General features: G+C 38.3%; 1 protein-coding gene across 1 annotated transcript in view; it reads right to left on the minus strand.

Moving 5' to 3' along the window:
- Window positions 1–1,695: 1,695 nt before the first annotated feature.
- LOC120523704 (kidney mitochondrial carrier protein 1) overlaps window positions 1,696–19,150 on the minus strand; it is a 45,939-nt gene continuing 28,484 nt past the window's right edge. Inside the window, exons 6-10 of the mRNA XM_039745270.1 lie at window positions 17,337–17,432; window positions 7,485–7,609; window positions 3,733–3,871; window positions 3,579–3,659; window positions 1,696–2,222 (exon numbers count right to left, since the gene is read on the minus strand). Coding sequence (XP_039601204.1) covers window positions 2,181–2,222; window positions 3,579–3,659; window positions 3,733–3,871; window positions 7,485–7,609; window positions 17,337–17,432 — 483 coding nt within the window. The 3' untranslated portion in view covers window positions 1,696–2,180. The remainder of the gene's footprint in view (window positions 2,223–3,578; window positions 3,660–3,732; window positions 3,872–7,484; window positions 7,610–17,336; window positions 17,433–19,150) is intronic.

The raw sequence follows: 19,150 nt of genomic DNA on the forward strand, positions 1-19,150 counted from the left end.
ACAAGCAACAAGCAAACACACAGCTCGCCAGCAGTAAAAAGCCGGTAGATGACCGCTTCTCCTTGCGTGCGTTCAGCCAAGCTAGCCCCCCCATCCCACAACGTGAGCGGCAGAGACGCGAAGTGGGAAAAGGACAGCTGCTGTACAGGCTTTGAAATGATCGGGCAGCACGACAAGCAGAACAGGCAGCTAGCCAGCAGCAACAAGCCAGCAGATTATCCAACTGCTTCTCCTTAGTGTCTGTTCAGCCTCCCTCCCCTTCACAACGCATAGCGGCAGAGACACAAAGTGGCAAAAAGGACAGTGGCTGTACAGGCTTTAAAATGATCAACAGGCAGCGCAACAGCAGCAGAAAGACAGCAGATGATCCAACGGCATCTCCTTAGCATGCGTTCAGCCGCACCCCCTTCACAACGCGAGCAGAGTTATACGTCCTGCAAGAAAGAGATTTAACCACGCCCGGGGCCGGAAATAAAGGACAAGTATTGTTTTTACAACGTCACGCGAGACAAGGCAGTGAGACATCATTTAAAACAAGTCCACGGACACCTAACCTAGTAGTTGTTGGATTGTTGTTGGCAGACACGCTTCATTTGCTCCCAGCTCTTAAAACAACGACAATTGACAAGCAAAACACGCAGCTCACTAGCAGCAGAAAGCCAGCAGATGATCCGAGTGCTTCTCCTTAGTGTGCGTTCAGCCACCCTAATGCCCCCAACGTGAACGGCAGAGACATGAAGTGGCAAAAGGACAGCTGCTGTACAGGCTTTGAAATGATCGGGCACTGAGACAAGCAGAATAGGCAGCTTGCCAGCAGCAGAAAGACAGCAGATGATCTGATGGCATCTCCATAGCGTGCATTCAGCCACACCCCCTTCACAACGCGAGCAGCGTTATACGTCCTGTGAGAAAGACATGTAACCAATAAAGGACAAGTATTGTTTTTACAATGTCACGCGAGACAAGTTTTTAAAGTAAAAGTGAAAATAAAGCATATGTAACAATCTCTTTAAATTGTATATCCGGTAAACCAAACCCGGGGGTGGGCGAGCGAAGTGAGGAGGGGCGGAGCCCCCTAGTATCATAAAAGTAAAAGTAAATTAACATTTAAAGATAACTCTTTACATTTATCGGAATACTGTTTAATAGAGCTAGTCTCTAGCTACCAACATCAATAGCCACGCAATGGGTCAAAACTTTGGCACCACTTCAAGACTTTCAGGCATGTGCACATCCTTAAAGAGAAACACAATGAAATGTCATAAAAATGATAAAGGGACAAGAAACAAAACATTAGATTCATATAGCATAAACATGGACATCATATTAGGCGTGTGAATACTGTCTTATTTTTGACAAATATACATACAGATCAAAAAGTGACGTCTACTGTACCTTTTGGAATAGGCAATAATCACAGTGAATAAACCACATATGTTGACTGTAATGACCATGGACATCCAAGGACAGCCTGATACATTCATAAGCAGGTCTGTGCATTTACAACTATCTATACTGTACATATTAAACAGATAATAATCAATATATATACAAAAATAGATATTTTATACACACACACATATTTTTGGTGTCAACATCAAACATCAGTATTCTTTAAATAAAAAAATTAAATCAAGCAAATGTACTTTTTTGCTTTATATACAAATCTTGTTTTATATATTTTCTTGGTTTTATACTTAAAAAATAAAACAGAAAACTACAAGCCTTGTAAAATTAAAAAATGCTTGTACATATTGTAAAAATAACTGTAGTAAATACCTCAAATTTCAGCCATAACATCACATTTTTCTAAATATGTATTCTTCCATAAGAAATTATAACATCTCTTAAAAAGAATCTGTTGATTTTCTAAAAATTTTGCCACAGCTCCTTTACATTTTTATGAAAAGGCCACTAAAGTTGGCAGGCATTATTTTTTTAAGATCTGTTGCTCAAATAGATAGATAGATAGATAGATAGATAGATAGATAGATAGATAGATAGATAGATAGATAGATGCATTAATCAGCCTTTGCAATTCAAAATGCAGGTCATTAGTACGGCTAAATACCAGACATACAAACAAATTAACAAATTGTTCAATAAGTATAAAATAAAATATATAAAAATAAAATATCCAGAGGTCTTCATTGCTTCATGCGGAGATTGTTGCATGCTGTTTACAGATCAATCCTTTTCAACTGTTCATAAGTTACGAAGAACTGATATAAGAGTTTAGGAAACTCACAGAAAAATAAAAAATGGTCCTGCTAACATGAGTATTCTTGACAATAATACAGCCCACAACGACTTCTGACAATGTCAGAATAATGATGTCGGGGAGCGGAATAAAGGATGTTTGCTAAAGACAATATTACACTACATGGCCTTTAGTTGTCTGAGAAGTCCCTTTTGACTACTGCAATTGTTGATCTTGTCACCTAAGTATGTCACTTTACAAGACTAGATACCTCTGGGGATGTCAAATTACCTGACTGCATGAAAACTTTCCAGCACAGTTTCACACTTCCAAAGAATCGCATGCTGACCCCTATTTATGACAGCCATTATGTGCATTGCCTTTCAGAGAAGGATTCCCAGCTACAGCAATTTCAGCTGCAATCGCAGCCATATTTTTTCAGTTTTCATTGTCATGGCACGTAAAACACGAGACATCAGACAAACAAGTTTCTTTTATGTTTGCAAGGACTAAACCACCTGCATTCCTATTCCTCAATGCCATATTATATGCATTGTACTTCTGAATAGGCACTGACTGGTTGTCAGGTCTAATGCACACAGAACCAGAAATTTCTGATTTTGTTGGGGCAAGGTGCCGACTATTTGGACTGAGTTGCTTGATATGTCACGCCACAAGATTGGTGGGCACAGAAGTGTGCCGCAACTGCCCCCATCTCACTAAGATGACGTAAATGAAGTCTATGACTAAAAATCGCTGGAAAAGTTGAGTAATATGACATGGCCTTAAGTATGTTAGTGATTAAGTGCAACAGACACTCTGCCTTATAGACAGGAAATTGTTTTTATTAGGCCAAAAGTGACACTTAATTTTTACTTTTTTTCTGGGTTTTTTTTGTTAGTTTGTTTGCATCCACATTTTGCCTCTCTTGTATTATTCATTTCTGTAATAAATTTCCCGTTTTATAATTGTTGCGTCAAATGTAATCAGGAGCACTAACTATTCATATAATACACAAACAAAGAATAAGGCCAGAGTTTCTGCCAGTGATGCATTTTGGCTAAGACATGCAAAACTGCTTTTATTTTTAATATATTACATAATCTATCCTGATACTGTAATCATATTCGCTCTGTAAATGTTTTTTTCAGTGGTGCATTGTCATACATAAAAGATTTACTAATTGATATAGCATTTACTTTACAGGTTTTTTTTGTCGTAAACATTTCTATGATGGTAACAACCAAACAAAATTCCATTATTAACAGGATTATCACTAACACTTTTTCATATACAGTAATGCCCCACAATGATGTACCGTAGCTCCCTTACCTTGTTAAATACTACTCCTTATGTGTGTGAAATTATAAAAGGATACAATAATATTCCAAGGACCTAGGCGTAGCCAGTTTGGAAGAAATCCTTTGTATAGTGCAAAAAATCCTTCCATCTTCCATGTCTACAACAAGAATACACTTCTGTTACAAATGCTTGTTTGCTCTTTTTGTTTCTTTTAAAACATTCACACTAACCTGTACAAAACAATCCATAGTGCCTTTGTAGACAAAGGTCGTCCCATCATTAATGGCTTTCTGGTTCATCATTCGAGTCCTTACAACATCAATAGGATTAGACGTTAGAGCTCCTGCCAAACCACACACAAAGCTTGATCTAGAAAGAAAGAAGCGACGCTTATATGTAATAATTGAACAAACACAGTACTATGTTTAAATCAAGTTATTAAAGACATTACTAAAAAATTACAAAATCTGAAAAGATTTCTACTGTCAGCAAATTCGATGAATAAACCAACAAAACCACACCTTCTTTATTAGCTATGGAAAATAAATCTTAAGATCCTTTCTGTATGCATTGCCATGTACTTCATTCAATACTAACTACCATCAAATTACCAGCAGCCCATTGGTTCACCACTCACTTAAGACAGTACAACACTATAGAACACAGAGCACACTATGATGCTTGTATATTCAGCCTTCCTTAATCTATACAGAATGTGTCCTTTAAACTATATTCTATATTACTGCATACAACAGGGGGCATTTATTCCCTGAGATTATGTCCTTTCTTGATGCAGATCAGTTAAAGAACCAATACCTATCCCTTTTGTAAACATGGTGGAAATAATCAGGAGAGAAATATGGTTAAAAAATAGATATATGTATTTAACTTGCTTTAAAATGTAATATCCACCCCAAAGAATACAATGCATAATTCATTTATACATACATCCATCCATCCATCCATTTTCCAACCCGCTGAATCCGAATACAGGGTCACAGGGGTCTGCTGGAGCCAATCCCAGCCAACACAGGGCACAAGGCAGGAACCAATCCTGGGCAGGGTGCCAACCCACCGCAGGACAATTTATACATACAGTCATATGAAAAAGTTTGGGAACCCCTCTTAATTATTTGGATTTTTGTTTATAATTGGCTGAGCTTTCAAAGTAGCAACTTCCTTTTAATATACGACATGCCTTATGGAAGTGGGTCTCAATCTGTGGGGTGGGCCCCCCAAGGAGCATGAAGTAACAAAAAGTGGGGCGCAAAGATGTTAAAAAAAGAAAACAAGAATCAAAAACATGAAAAATACATCTATTGAAACCAAAAAAAATTAACTTAAACTACATTCTGAAACTAGAAAAATAAATATAGAGTTAGATAAATGTCAATAAAAGTTAAGTAGGTATAATTAATGATATATCATAGATGCATATTTTATTAAAAAAGAACAAATTGGTATTAGTGGGCTCCTTTCAAAACAAGTTAGCGGGGCATGATCAAAACTGTTATGAAAACTCGGGTTGCAAATACTTAAAGGTTGAGAAACGCTGCCTTATGGAAACAGCAGTATTTCAGCAGTGACATAAAGTTTATTGGATTAACAGAAAATATGCAATATGCATCACAACAAAATTAGACAGGTGCATAAATTTGGGCACCCCAACAGAGATGTTACATCAATACTTAGTTAAGCCTCCTTTTGCAAATATAACAGCCTCTAGACGCCTCTTATAGCCTTTGATGAGTGTCTGGATTCTGGATGGAGGTATTTTTGACCATTCTTCCATACAAAATCTCTCCAGTTCAGTTAAATTTGATGGCTGCCGAGCATGGACAGCCTGCTTCAAATCATCCCATAGATTTTTGATGATGTCCAAGTCAGGGGACTGTGACGGCCATTCCAGAACATTGTAGTTCTCCCTCTGCATGAATGTCTTTGTAGATTTCAAACTGTGTTTTGGGTCATTGTCTTGTTGGAATATCCAACCCCTGCGTAACTTCAACTTTGAGACTGATGTTGAAACATTATCCCGAAGAATTTGTTGATATTGGGTTGAATTCATCCGACCCTCAACTTTAACAAGGGCCCCAGTCCCTGAACTAGCCACACAGCATGATGGAACCTCCGCCATGTGAATCGCTTTTTGTTATAACCAAATAACTAAATTTTTGTCTCATCAGTCCAAAGCACTTTGTTCCAAAATTAATCTGGCTTGTCTAAATGAGCATTTGCATACAACAAGCGACTCTATTTGTGGCGTGAGTGCACAAAGGGCTTCTTTCTCATCACCCTACCATACAGATGGTTCTTTGTGCAAATTGCGCTGAACTGCAGAACGATGTACAGATACACCATCTGCAGCAAGATGTTCTTACCTCTGAGATAGCTTTTTGTAGCCATCCCCTAAACCATGATACTTAACAATCTTTGTTTTCAGATCTTGAGAGTTGCTTTGAGGATCCCATACTCTCACTCTTCAGAAGAGACTCAAAGGGAAGCACAACTTGCAATTGACCACCTTAAATATCTTTTCTCATGATTGGACACACCTGTCTATGACGTTCAAGTCTTAACGAGCTAATCCAACCAATTTGAGGTTGCAAGTAATCAGTATTGAGCAGTTACATGCATTCAAATCAGCAAAATTACAAGGGTGCCAAAATTTTTGCACAGCCAGCAGTTTTTTACATTTGATTTAATTTCACACAACTAAATACTACTTCACTAAAAATCTTTGTTTGGAAAACACCCCAGCACTCAGATGTTCCTAGGAAATGAAAGACATACCACTGTTATCTTTTTTTGTTGAAAGTAAATTATTATGCAGGCTGAGACTTTTTCATATGACTGTACATATCCAGGCCAGACAGAAGTGAACAGAATGTACAGTCAATCTTCAGTTGGGAATGATGAAAGTTGTACAACCTGGGTCCAGCATGGCAGAAAGCAGTATCTGGTAGGCCTCTAGCTATGTGATGGATCCTCTTCATCATAAACACTCACAAAATTACATATCTGCCAGGTATGGGTAACTTCCAAAAGTGTGATTTTGATTTATTCTTGGACAATGCCCAAATAACACCTTCCCCAGTTCTTATGGCTTCTGCAGACAGTAGCCATTGGTCACTCTGGCCATATACTGTATTGATTCAGTAAATGTCAGCATTTTAAAATAGCCTACCTGGGTTGTCTTTCACGTGTTTCTGTCCATCTTCCTGGCCAGATCACAGTGGCACACTTAAAACCTATGCCTACAATCATTAATATAATCTTACAGCAGCTACCTATTTTTCCCATTTACAAGCTGTAACTTTTAACAAATTAATGTGACTGAATTCCCTCACCTTTCATCAATATCCATCCCCGAAAAGATACTTTCATGGAATTTACCCTTTGATGATCACAGAGGACAACTAGAAAGGAATTTCAATTAGATTTACAAAGAAGTGATGGAATTAAGCCATCCATAGCATACAATTTTTTTCAGCGTGTGCAAAGCACACCATAACTCAGCTAAAAATGTACATGGTTAACAGGTATCTTAAATAAAACTGTCTATAATATATCCAACAAGGTCTATACATGAATGATGTCTTCAGGAGTGGCTCAAGAATTTTTGCACTCTCCAGTTAAACGGTAAGATATGAAAAACATGAAAGAATATAAGAAACATCATTCAATGACAAAGAGCTAGAAAAAGGTTATGTGATTATCACTCATATATCAAAAGTATCAAAATCACTCTTGGAATCTGGATTTAAAAGAAATGCTGCAGTTATCAAAATATATAGATCAAAAGAGAAAATTATGAGCAAACCATGTTTCATTAAAAAGAGTGGTCAATTGACTCCTGATGCTGGTGAACTCATGTGTTATTTCACCAAACAGAAAAATAAGTAACTACAACTTTAAAATATCACCCACTATTTGGCACCAGTCTAAAAAAAGGGAAAGTAACATTTTCCAAAATACTTACAGGAAATGGGTGGCTACTGTGTCACCCATGTAGCCTGACAGTATGAGATGTTTCTTGGTAATGTCATACACTGGTAGTTCCACTCCTACTACGATAGCTGCTCTTTGAGCTGTTAGTGAAACACCCTAAATGTCAAAAAACAGAAAGCATGTATAATTAATAATCTCTAATCAACTAAGTGTGTACTGCAATTCTATAAAAGTTTCTCCTATCAATTACATTAAGTATAGTACTAAGAGCTCAGCAGACATTTATCGAGCTAATGCAGGGCATGCAATTCTGTAATGCACTTTAATCTATATACTGTATATAAGCTGCAAAGTTGACTCACTCACTCACTCACTAACCCATCAACCAAAACAATATTACCTGTTTAGCTAAAGAGCTGAAATTTGGCAGGATAGTACTTCTAGGTCAGTAGGTAACCATTAAGAAAGGACATTTCAATACATCAATATTTAGGGGTAAAACACCCCAAATAATAGAAAGACTAAATACCTCAAAGTCTCAAAAATGCCTTGACAGATTTGATTGAAATTTGGAGATGTTGTCAGAAAAAGAAAATTAGCTGATGCATATTTTCTACTTGTTGAAATTTGTCAATAATAATGCTCTAGCAAGCAGGACACTCTTAATGCACAGCATCCCATTTTCCCTGTTGACAGCAATCCCATGGAGAAATGAAATGGGCCAATTTATTCAAGTGAACGCTGTCTGTAGAAGCGAAGTTAAAGGAGGAAAGGTATAGCCTCTGCATTTAATCTGCTTAGAAAGTTCTTCCAGCATTTGAAAAGTTATTTTCCATTTATTTTTGTCTTAATGCTGCTTGTAATTATGATTCCTTTCACTTGTAACTGGTATTGAAGCAGCAGTGAAACGATTTGCCTTGTACTCTGTTTACTTTTAAATCCTTAACAAAATATGCATTAATCTATACTAATAAACGGCAAAGCCCTCACTGACTCACTCACTGACTGACTGACTCATCACTAATTCTCCAACTTCCCGTGTAGGTAGAAGGCTGAAATTTGGTAGGGTTATTCCTTACAGCTTCCTTACAAAAGTTGGGCAGGTTTCATTTCGAAATTCTACGTAATGGTCATAACTGGAAGCTGTTTTTCTCCATTTACTGTAATGGAGATGAGCTTGAAACCCGTGGGGGCGGAGTTTCGTGTGACATCATCACGCCTTCCACGTAATCACGCAGTACGTAGAAAACCAGGAAGAGGCCCAAAAAGCGCTGAAGAAAACATGCATTATATAATTGAGAAGGCAGCGAAACAATAAGAAGCGAGCGAGTGACATATACAACCATATTCATGAGTTCCGCTACTTTGGAAACAAAGCACGATGTAAACCTAAACTTTAAGTTCATAGACAGGCTGTCGCTGGCATTTGTAATTTAGTGCCTACCCATGTAAGGCCGTCCGTCAGCGGCAATCCAATAGCAAACTGCCACGGGTAAATATTCACGGGTGAAGGACTGTCCTTATGCAGAGGAAGATGAGATGGTCAGGGTGGTGTTTGGCACAAACTCAGCGAAACTGCGAGAGAAAGTTTTAAGTGCCGGGACTTCGGTAACATTAGATACAGCCATGGACATAGCACGACATGGCACCAGCACAGCTGGGAACCTTCGATGCATGTACACCGGCGGCTCACGTGAACTGGCGCGTGCACAGACAAAAGCAACAGTTCCAAAGAGCGCTGAACAAAAAACGAATTACACAATTGAAAAGGCAGCAAAAAATATGAAGCGTCTGATACATACAAGCATATTCATAAATGCAGCTACTGTGGAAACAAAGCACACGGTGGAAAAAGTCCCGCTAAAGGAAGACAGTGTAAAAAAAAAAACCCGTGCATGCAGTGTGTCGGGTCTCAGATAAAGAAGAAGACGAGCTGTTTATTGATGCAGTAAGAAACGAATCGATGAATGAAACCTGTCATCTTTACAACGATTGACAAACACGGAATGTAACTTGAACACAACACATCCTACAAATACGAACCTGATTGAAAGAAATAATGATAATCAAATCCTTGATGACAGCAACACTCAGTAAAACTCACAAAATAATTACTGTATATTGACAGTCATGTTACGTTATTTTTAAAATGTTCCCTTTTCTTTTTCATAGCTTCTTTAACACACTACGTCTCCGCTGCGATACGCGGGTATATATATATGTATATATATACCCCGATCTACATACTCGAATAATGGATACTTTATTCGCCATCAATGATTGTTTTGGTAAACCCATACTCAGTGTATTCATTAGATGAACGGTAAAAAAGTAAGAGCGAGGGGAGGATGACTTATTGAGGCATGCAAGCAAAACCACAATAGCACACGGGCTCGATGTGCGAAAAAATATATCTTTTCAAGTTCTATTTACTCCATATGTGTCAAAGTCAAGGCCCGCAGGCAACATCCAGCCCGTGTAATTATATCCGCCCGAGATCATTTTATATACTGTATTATTGTTATTAATGGCCCGGGGATATGAAGCACTGGTAACACAATAAACTACAGATCCCATAATGCAGCGCTTCAGCTGCCTTGCCGAACACTTACCGCGTCCCGCCGTCTCTTCAGTCGTTTCCTTACTTTGCGAAGGAAGCAGCTTTCTCAGAGCTTCTGCACTGTTTTATAAGCGAGCGATATATAAGAAAGTCCTTTTTCCTTGCTTCGCCAACGAAGCAGCCTTTTTATTTAATCCACGGGTTCTCCGCTGTTTCATTGTTCATTTATTACGATTTTTATAGTTATTGTGTAGGTTTTATTTAATCCACGGGTTCTCTTCTGTGTTCACTGCGGTGTCTTCTTTCGTTTACGTGCTTCGACAAGGAAGCAGCTTTCTCACAGCTTCTGCACTGTTTAAAAAACGAGCGACATATAAGAAAGTGCTTTTTCCTTGCTTCACCAACGAAGCAACCTTTTTATTTAATTCACGGGTTCTCTTCTATTTTATTGTTCATTTGTTACGATTGTTACAGTTATTGTGTAGGTTTTATTTAATCCACGGGTTCTCTTCTGTGTTCACTGCGGTGTCTTCTTTCGTTTATGACCTTCGCCAAGGAAGCAGAAACTTACAACCACGAAACTTTGTAACGGCACAAGACTTCAGGTCACATCTCTACAAAACAACCTAATTGAAGCAACTATATTTACTGGCAGTGCCTCAGGTGACACAGTTTTTATTCCTTGCATCCCCGTTATACCATCTAATCTCACATTTCAATTCAAACGCATTCAATTTCCAGTAAGGCTCTGCTTCGCAATGACAATTAATAAGTCTCAGGGACAAACACTACAAAAGGTTGGCATTGATTTGAGGCGGATTGCTTTTCACATGGCCAACTGTATGTTGCATGCTCAAGAGTGAGCTCAGCACACAGCTTAGTCATATTACAACCAGAGGGCCGAACTGACAACGTGGTATACAGAGAGTTCCTTAACAATTAATTTTTACATATTTTCGTTCAGTCTAAAAATGTTTACTTTTTTATTAACAAAAATATTCAGACAGTATTTCACCGCTGTGAAGCGCGGGTATTTTGCTAGTTATTATCTATAATAATAAAAGGCAAAGCCCTCACTGACTGACTCACTCATTCACTCACTCATCACTAATTCTCCAACTTCCCATGTAGGTAGAAGGCTGTGATTTGGCAGGCTTATTCCTTACAGCGTACTTACAAAAGTTAAGCAGGTTTCATTTCGAAATTCTACACGTAACGGTGATAACGGTCGACAACGTCCGCCATGTTGAACTTTCTTATTTATGGCCCCATGTTCACGAAATTTGGTAGGCGGCTTCCCTGCGCTAACCGAAACCGATGTACTTACTTATTTCGATGGTATGACGCCACTGTCGGCCGCCATATTGAACTTTCCAACGTCACTAATTCTTCAACTTCCCGTGTAGGTAGAAGGCTGGAATTTGGCAGGCTCATTCATTACAGCTTACTTACAACAGTTAAGCAGGTTTCATTTCAAAATTCTATGCGTAACGGTCATAACGGTCAACAACGTCCACCATGTTGAACTTTCTTATTTATGGCCCCATCTTCTCGAAATTTGGTAGGCGGCTTCCCTGAACTAACCGAAACCAATGTACATACTTGTTTCGGTGGTATGATGCCACTGTCGGCCACCATATTGAACTTTTCAACAGTCTTTGTTACTTATGTGCCCATCTTTAAGAAATTTGGTACACGGGTTCCCAACGCTAACTGAATCCTACTTACCTACATATATACGTCCATAGCCTGCACCTCGGTCACCGTGTGTCCCCCATCCCAACGCCTCCCACATTGTTGGCTGCCTGCCTATATAAGGCCGTCCGTCACTCCGGTCTCTACATTCCCTTCCTTGCTTCGCCACGGGATTCACGTCTCCCTACTGATAACTACAGCCTTTTTGTTTAATCCACGGCTTCTCCGCTGTTTTATTGTTTGTTTATTACAATTATAGTTATTGTGTAGGTATTTTAGACTTACTTTACATTGCTCAGGTACCCATTTCCTTTATCGTTCCAGCCCCCATTACCATGTCTATCAAGATGATCACTATCGATCAAAGAACTGTCACTTACCGAGTGGTTTCCATGTCCAGAGATGGCACCTGCCTTTTCCATTCTCTTTGTTACATATTGCACGGCCATATCAGGCTCACTCTTGATATCCGGAGGAACATTCTGTCTTATGTATTGAATGACTGGGACAGGTTCAAGGTGTGAAATGATGACGGTACAGGAGATAATTATACTACACAGGAGCACTATAAGAGTGAAATGCTTAAGCCCTTCACCTATGGTTCTGCATGTGAGTTGATGGCTGCGGCTGAATTGTTCGGTTGTCGCTTTCAAGTGTACCAAAATGGCCAAATATTTTACACCTTTCGAAACCGCCAATGCCTCTTAAACATCTTAGATTGACAGGTGACGATTTCAGTAGTGGACACTTTGGATGTTTATGAATGTTTAAACTCTCAAAAGCTGGATGTGATTTTATCGATGAAACCTGTTGTGTGCTTACAACGCTTGACAGATGCCGAATGTCTCTTCAACACAAGTCCTACAAATACTGTCGTAATTGAAACAAACCATGAAACTCAAACCGATTATGACAGCAGCAATCCAAGCTGTGAGATTTGAGACAAGATTACTGTTCACATGGCCAACTGTAAGTTACATCCTCAAGAGTAAGCTCAGCGCACAGCTTGGTCATGTTACAACCGAACTGACAACATGGTATACAAAGAGATCCTTAACAAATAACTATTGGCATATTTTACCTCAGTTTAAAAAGGTTTAATTTTCTTCTTAATAAAAACTTTAATGCAGTACTTCGCCGCTGCGAAGCGTGGGTATTTTGCTAGTCTTATATATATTGCAGTAAAACACTAGAGGATATGATTAACTTTTGCCATTCTTGTCCTCAATGCCAATATCGCTTTAAAGCTAACACTATTGTTTCTCTTGATTGCTCAATGGACATTGAGCTAGTAGGGGTGGCACGGTGGCGCAGTGGTAGCTCTGCTGCCTCGCAGTTAGGAGACCTGGTTTTGCTTCCCGGGTCCTCCCTGCGTGGAGTTTGCATGTTCTCCCTGTGTCTGCGTGGGTTTCCTCCAGGCGCTCCGGTTTCCTCCCACAGTCCAAAGACATGCAGATTAGGTGGATTGGCGATTCTAAATTGGCCCTAGTGTTTGTGTGTTTCCTGCGGTGGGTTGGCACCCTGCCCGGGATTGGTTCCTGCCTTGTGCCCTGTGTTGGCTGGGATTGGTTCCAGCAGATCCCGTGACCCTGTATTCGGATTCAGCGAGTTAGAAAATGGATGGATGGATGTTCACTAGTATGTGTGTGTGTGTTAGACAACAGTTATGGCACACTCTAAGCAGCTGTCTTTAAAATCAACACCCAAGTTAAGGTTGCAAATTGTTTTAAATAAAAGAAAATAGAAATCTTAGTGATTGGCAAAAATGGATATAATGAGGATATTAGAAATGAACTTAATCCATTAGGTTTAAAAGTCAATACAGAGGTGAAGAATTTAGGGGTAATTATTGACTCTGACCTAAATTTTAAATCACATATAAATCAGATCACTAGGACAGCATTTTTTTACTTAATAAATTTAGCAAAAATTAGATCCCTTATAACTTTGCCAGATGCTGAAAAATGAGTTCCTGCTTTTGTTTTTAGTTGACAAGATTACTGTAATGCACTCCTCTCCAGGACTACCCAAAAAAGACATCAATCGATTGCAACTAATGCAGAATGCAGCAGCCAGAATCTTTACTAGAAAAAGAAAATCAGAGCACATCTCTCCAGTTTTGATGTCATTACACTGGTTACCTGTGCTATTTAGAATTGACTTTAAAATGTTGCTTATGTTTTACAAAGCCTTAAATAGCCTCACTCCATCCTATATTTCAGAATGCCTTTTACCTTACATTCCAAATTGTAACCTTAGACCTTCAAATGAGTGTCTGCTTATAATTCCAAGAGCTAAACTTAAAAGAAGTGGTGAGACAGCCTTATGCTGTTATACACCTAAAATCTGGAATAGCTTAACAACTGAAATTTGCCAGGCTAATACGGTGGAGCATTATAAACAACTGTTCTGTGCCATCACCACCTGATCAAGGCACCATGCAGTCCCCACATTGATGTATTGAAGGCCAGATGTCCACATGACTTTTAACATCTAATTCTTCCACATGAAGCCTGAAAACCATAAGGACTGATATAGATCATTTATGTTAGGTAGAATGCTGGGCGGTCTCGTGGACTTGGAATCATTGTGGATTTTGTTTTTTTTTCTCCAGCTCTCTGGAGTTTTTTTGTTTTCTCTGTCCTCCTGGCCATCAGACCTTACTTTATTCTTTGTTACTTAGTATTGGCTAATCTTATTTTTATATTTTTATTTTTCTTTCTTTATCTTTTACAGCAGTTTCAGCTACATAATTTTTTTGAAAACGTGCTATATAAATATATGTTGTTGTTTAATAGGAAAATATAGATCCAAAACATCTAGTAGTCCACTGGCCTTGGTGAATCTGTAGTTTGGTCATCCAAAATTACAAATTGGTAGTCCCAGGCATCTGGACCACCGATTTGCCCACCCCTGACTTAGTTAGGGACCATACACTGAAAGTGCTGGTCTTTACTGCTTTCATTGTGTTCGGTCCAATATTTCTTTCAACTTTTTTCTACTACCGTTTAATTACCACTCCATCAAAAAAGAAAGTTGGTGAAATACAAAAAATTAACCACAAAGTAAAACAGGTACTGGCAGTCAATTATATTAACAGTTTATTTATATTTGACAACACTAAAAGACTGTTTGAGTATGAGGTTTGATATTACTACAGTACATGCAATGCACAATTTGACTTGTTTCAATTGTAAGCAGTTTTCACAGAAACCCCTTTATTAATTCATCCATTCTCTACACTCAGTCAATATTTAGGGTTAAAGGGATATCATGAGGCACAAAACCTGAAAGAATCCAGGAAAATGCCCCAGTCATCACACAGCATACTCACAAATGACAAGCTGAATTTCTAGTCAATTGTACCCACTGTTCTTTGAAATATGGAAAGAAAGACAGAATACACAATTAAAAACCTGTTCAAACACAGGAAAACATACAAAATGATCATGACCAGGCTGCCATTGAACCCCTGCACCCTTCCCCAACCCCAAATTTTGGCATCGTAGGGCAGTAGTGCTTAGTGCTTTGTATACCTAAATCTCACAAGACTCATTTCTTTCCTGTTATCGTGATGCAAATACATTATGGAAGGCTGTGAACCCATTTTAGCAGGTGTCTATACTATCCTGATCATGGGTGTTTCAGACATAGCCTGCCTTACAAGAGGGAGACTTAACAGGTCTCTTAATGCAAGCAAATATAATTAAAATTGCAATACTAAAGGTGGTTTTGTTTATCTGTGTATTTAGACTGAAACATAGTTAATTGAGACTACTTTGTGTATTTTCTAGAATCTAGACTAACTACTTGAATTTGATACATTCAAAATGGATGCTTTGCGGTGGGCTGGCACCCTGCCCAGGGTTTGTTTCCTGCCTTGCACCCTGTGTTGGCTGGGATTTGCTCCAGCAGACCCCTGTGACCCTGTAGTTAAGATATAGCGGGTTGGATAATGGATGAAAAATGGATGCTACACCACAGGTCTTAACTTTCTACTATACAGTGTATTAAATTAAATAAATTACATTTACTTCTCAAATAAATTCAACATCATTAATGCATTTTATTTTGTAAATATACACTTTTCAGGACCCTGGTTTCTATTCATTTAATTTTGTCAACAATCTTCATTACCTCTTAGCATTCTTAACTGATTTACATTTCATAGTTAACATTAAAAGCAGCTCATATTAATACATATAAGTGACAAAATGACATTTCTGAGTGCTGATGAAAGATATTTATTTGTTGTGCTATTTCCAGTTACCTTGTTTTTTTACATGCATAAAGGTAATACATCCTTTAAAGTGATTAAGTTTAGGCACATTATTTCTAGGTTAAAAATATTGCTTAATTTTCTCTGCTTCACTTGGGTCTTATTCATTGAAAAAAAATCCTTGGGAGGGGTTTAAGAAATTTGGGTGCCCCTGAGTCTCTTCTTGTCTTATGCCCATGTAGAAGTTAGAATAACATTGCACAAGGCATACCTGGCACAAGATACAAGGGTAACCCACCCCAGAAACACAAATAGGTTCAAAAGAAACTACCACCACCAGTTACATCCTACTCAAGGGGAATATCAAGACAGACCTGTCGGATCTACCGTTCACCACAAGATTTTGAGTGTGAAGGAAATGAACCTAATAGGATTTTTCAGTAACTCCAACTCACTGGAAAACTTAAAAAATGTCTTAATCGCTTCAGTAAACATCTAACTTCTACATACAGTATATGGCTTGTAACATGCATAGCTCTTACCTGTAACAACAGTATACCAAGGACAATATTACAATCAGTGCTCCCAAGGCTTGAGAATGAGTACCATCCATGTTACAATAGCAAATGTTTTCAAATGTGTTTATAGCATGTAACAATTGGTAAATGTTCATCCAGAATGCACAGTTCAAACTCTCTGATGACTAAATCGATCACATCCACAGCTCTAGACACTTACTCACAATTTACAATTTGGTAGTGTAAATATCAAAAGAAATTGCCAAAAAGTTTGACTTAATTTACTTCATGCTGTCCTTAGATCAAGCAAAAATAGTTCAGGTTTTTCATACAGACTCGGTGGTTTATTGCAATACAAAACTGGGTACAGTATTTATTGTTTATAACTTTGCAGACTCCCCTGATTTTACTTTTCAGTAATTTCTGGCTCCAATGAGATTCCAGTCAGTTTACACAGTAAACATATGTTTGAGAATAACTTTAACTTATATTCAGCTTTTCATAATCAATAGGTCTGAAATGTAATGCTTATATTTATATTTAATAAGCCTCACTTCTCAAGGTTTTTTTTTTTCTAATTAGAGCTGACACTGACAGCAGACTGTGTAATAAAATTACTTTCCTTTGTAATAGGCACTAACTATGCCACCTTTATGTATTAATGTTAATAAATAATATAAAAATCTTCAAATAAATTAGATTTAGGTAGTGATTTAATTAGGTTTGTGATGTTCTGGACTGGCTACAGAGGCTCATAGCAACAATGTATGCATTTCATAATGCACTCTTTAGCACTTTTCAAGTGATATTTTGTCCATATAGTGTACATAACCATCACAAAGTGACTATTCACAGAGGGAGAGAGAGAGAGAAAGAGACAAATAAACTTACTCTCCACAGACCGCGGGTTCCTTCCTGCTGGTAAATATGAATAAAATTGCCGATCATACCTCCTTGAACAAAGTTTCCTTGAGCTTGCATTCTTATCTACAAATAAAGAAAGAGTAACTGCAAATATGCTCATTAAAAAGCAACACAAAACTTTATGCCATTAATAACTTTATACAAGAAAATTAAACATTTCCTTCAACAACGTTTGTAATCAAGTTGATCAGAGCCGTAGTAGTCACCTAGTCACATTTATTAAGTAAAACTGGTGTCATGCCTGCATGCCAATGCGTCTCCTGAAAAGCTGGACCAATGTAAGCAATACCACTCCAGGGCAACAGACGGCACTGTTACTAATGGTTTCCTCTTCTTTCTCCACAACCCAGAGAAGATACATATAAAAAGTGATGAGCCAGAAAGGTGGAGGTTTCGTCTTGATCAGGAGCAGAGCCTAGCAAGGCTGACTGAGCCAGCAACATTAGAAAAACCACACCAGGCTGATGTGATTTCAGTGTCTTTTGAGTTTAATATTTATTTTAATAATTATTTTGCAACCTCCATTTTTTGTTGGACTTTTGGTTCAATTAATTATTTTTTTTCTTGAAAGGGATTCATCCAGGGATGCTGTTGCTCCTGTGGTGTTCATGTTTGGACACTGCAGCCGTGAAACTGGTACAAGTTTTGATACTTTCACCATCTCCTTAAAACATTTTAAAGATTGCTTTAGCCATTCAGCTTGGTCTGGTACACTAATCGTGTAAGTGACAGGACTCAGTTTTAAAGCAAACCTTGTATGGCCCCTGCTACCTACATTTTAAACTGTCCACAGATGGTGGGTAACCACACCATTACTACAATGTTCAATGTGTGTCATTTAGCCTTATCACATCTAGTCTTCTGCTTGGGTTGTCTATTCATCCAACTTTCCGGCTGGTTCTGAAAAAGGTGATCCATCTTTTCCTGTATTTCCACAGATGTTAAAATATACTTGTAATTAATATTCTTATCATCTCCCTTCAGCATTTTTTTTCAGCAGCTGCAAAGGACCTATTGCATGGCACCCATATAACAGTTCGTATGGTTAAAATCCTGTGGAAGACAGAGCAATCTCCCGGATGACACAAAGTAAATACAGTAACCACCGATCCCACTCAGTTCCTATTTCACTCATAAACCTCTGAGACAGTCTTGGCCCGTTTGACTGTGAGCAACAGGGTGTGTGGTCTAAACCTCCTCTACCAAAATCTGAAACACTTGCTGAGCTAACCCAAAGTTACCCATTTACCATCATTTTTTCAGGGACATCCACCCTTGAGAATTCCTCAATCAGTTTCCTGGCAACATGGCCTGCCCTAAGGTTTCACAGAGGAATTGCTTCAAACAATCCTGTGGCCTTGTTGTTCAATATTAGTATATATTTTTGCCTAGAATTACTCTTCAGGACTGGACCCACTATAGCCACTTCCATTCTCTTAAATGGCTCCTGTTCCACTGGTATGGGACCTGAAGACATCCCTCTGTTTCACTGGTTCTTCCATTTGGCACACTGCACAATCTCTGACTCAATCTGCCACTTCCTTTGTTCACTCCGACCAATAAAGGTATTTGGCTATCCTAGTCATGGTTCTCATCTGTCTTAAATGACCGAGCCCAGGGGTACAATGACTCATTTGCAGTATGCACTGACATAGACAGCTCGATAGCACTGACCTTGTCCTGCACTCATCTCAGTATAAGATGGTATTCAGTTTCAACATTTCTCTTTATTTGAGTCAATTTAATCTTTAATTTCAATTAATTTTTAATACAATTTCTTT

Source organism: Polypterus senegalus, chromosome 2 (genome assembly GCF_016835505.1).
Source record: "Polypterus senegalus isolate Bchr_013 chromosome 2, ASM1683550v1, whole genome shotgun sequence".
Lineage (NCBI taxonomy): Eukaryota > Metazoa > Chordata > Cladistia > Polypteriformes > Polypteridae > Polypterus > Polypterus senegalus.